Source organism: Suricata suricatta, chromosome 13 (genome assembly GCF_006229205.1).
Source record: "Suricata suricatta isolate VVHF042 chromosome 13, meerkat_22Aug2017_6uvM2_HiC, whole genome shotgun sequence".
NCBI classification, from domain to species: domain Eukaryota; kingdom Metazoa; phylum Chordata; class Mammalia; order Carnivora; family Herpestidae; genus Suricata; species Suricata suricatta.
The window spans coordinates 82,124,020-82,125,035 of record NC_043712.1 but is presented as its reverse complement, the minus strand read 5'-3'; the positions used below and the strand labels follow the sequence as shown (position 1 = coordinate 82,125,035).

The window sequence follows — 1,016 nt, the reverse complement described above, 5'->3', positions numbered from 1 at the left end:
GTAATATAGGAGGAAAAAAAAATGTCTCTGATATACAGAAGAAAAAAAACCAGAATAATAAGCAATTCATCTTCATTCCTTTTGGCTCTATGCTGCTGGTCTAAAAGATACACTGTTTTTACTAAGTTTATATCTTTGTAACAATATTGAACAGACTTACGCTTATTTCCTATAGCTCAGATTCGCTGGGGAAAAGGTATTACCTGACGCTGGAAATTGAGTAAGCGAAGTGCTTTCAGCTCCACAGTTGCTTTGGTTCGTAAATCTGGTGGCAGGGAGCCAGGCAGGTTCTCCAGTTCTTGTATCCTATGAGCTATGCGAGCCTGGAGTCTAAAGGAGATAAGGAGATGGGGGGGCGGGGGGGGGGTGGAAATATACATCACGACTGAGGCTTAAATGATAAACAGTAACCCTCAGGTTTAAGTTCATGGCAAAATGTATCCTGGACCTTGCTGTCCGCCCAGATGATGGATGTTAAACAGAGAAAAGCCACCTTTGCGTTGATGCGGACAGGTGCTGTATGTTACTTAACATTCTGGCCTGCTTCAGGACCTCTCCCTCTCTCCCTCCCTCTCTCTCTCTCTCTCTCTCTCTCTCTCTCTCTCTCTCTCTCTCTGTCTCACCCAGAAAGGAAGGCTCACAGCGCATCTAGGAAGCAGTCCAGGGCCATGACTTGCTTCAGACAGAGAGAACATGAGCCACAGGACAAAGTGATTTGCTCCCAAACGCCCAGGCAGCCAGGGCGCAGCGCTGAGACAACAGAGTTTTCTTTCTAATTTCTAGTTCCGTCCTAGGCAACCAGGCCATTTGCCCTCTTTGCCAAGATGCTGATGACAACAGCCGTTGGAGCTGAGTGAACAAGAGGACTTTTAGGTGCTGAGGCCACAGAAATGAGCCAACCCAAAACATTCTCAGAGGGCCCTTGCCAACCACAACCACTTCCTCTCTGAGCAGTGCTTGTCTGAGCAAAGAAAAAGGCAAATTAGGCATTTTTAAAAATCAGGCTTCAGGGTAGT

The 1,016-nt window shown here is 46.6% G+C and overlaps 1 protein-coding gene across 2 annotated transcripts in view; it reads right to left on the bottom strand.

The window, feature by feature from the left end:
- The window catches only part of SMARCA2 (SWI/SNF related, matrix associated, actin dependent regulator of chromatin, subfamily a, member 2), a 135,424-nt gene extending 135,029 nt beyond the window's left edge, over positions 1-395 (bottom strand). For both annotated transcript variants that reach the window (XM_029920627.1, XM_029920628.1), the window contains exon 1: positions 204-395. In XM_029920627.1, coding sequence (XP_029776487.1) covers positions 204-380 — 177 coding nt within the window. In that variant the 5' untranslated portion in view covers positions 381-395. The remainder of the gene's footprint in view (positions 1-203) is intronic.
- Between the last annotated feature and the right edge of the window lie 621 nt (positions 396-1,016).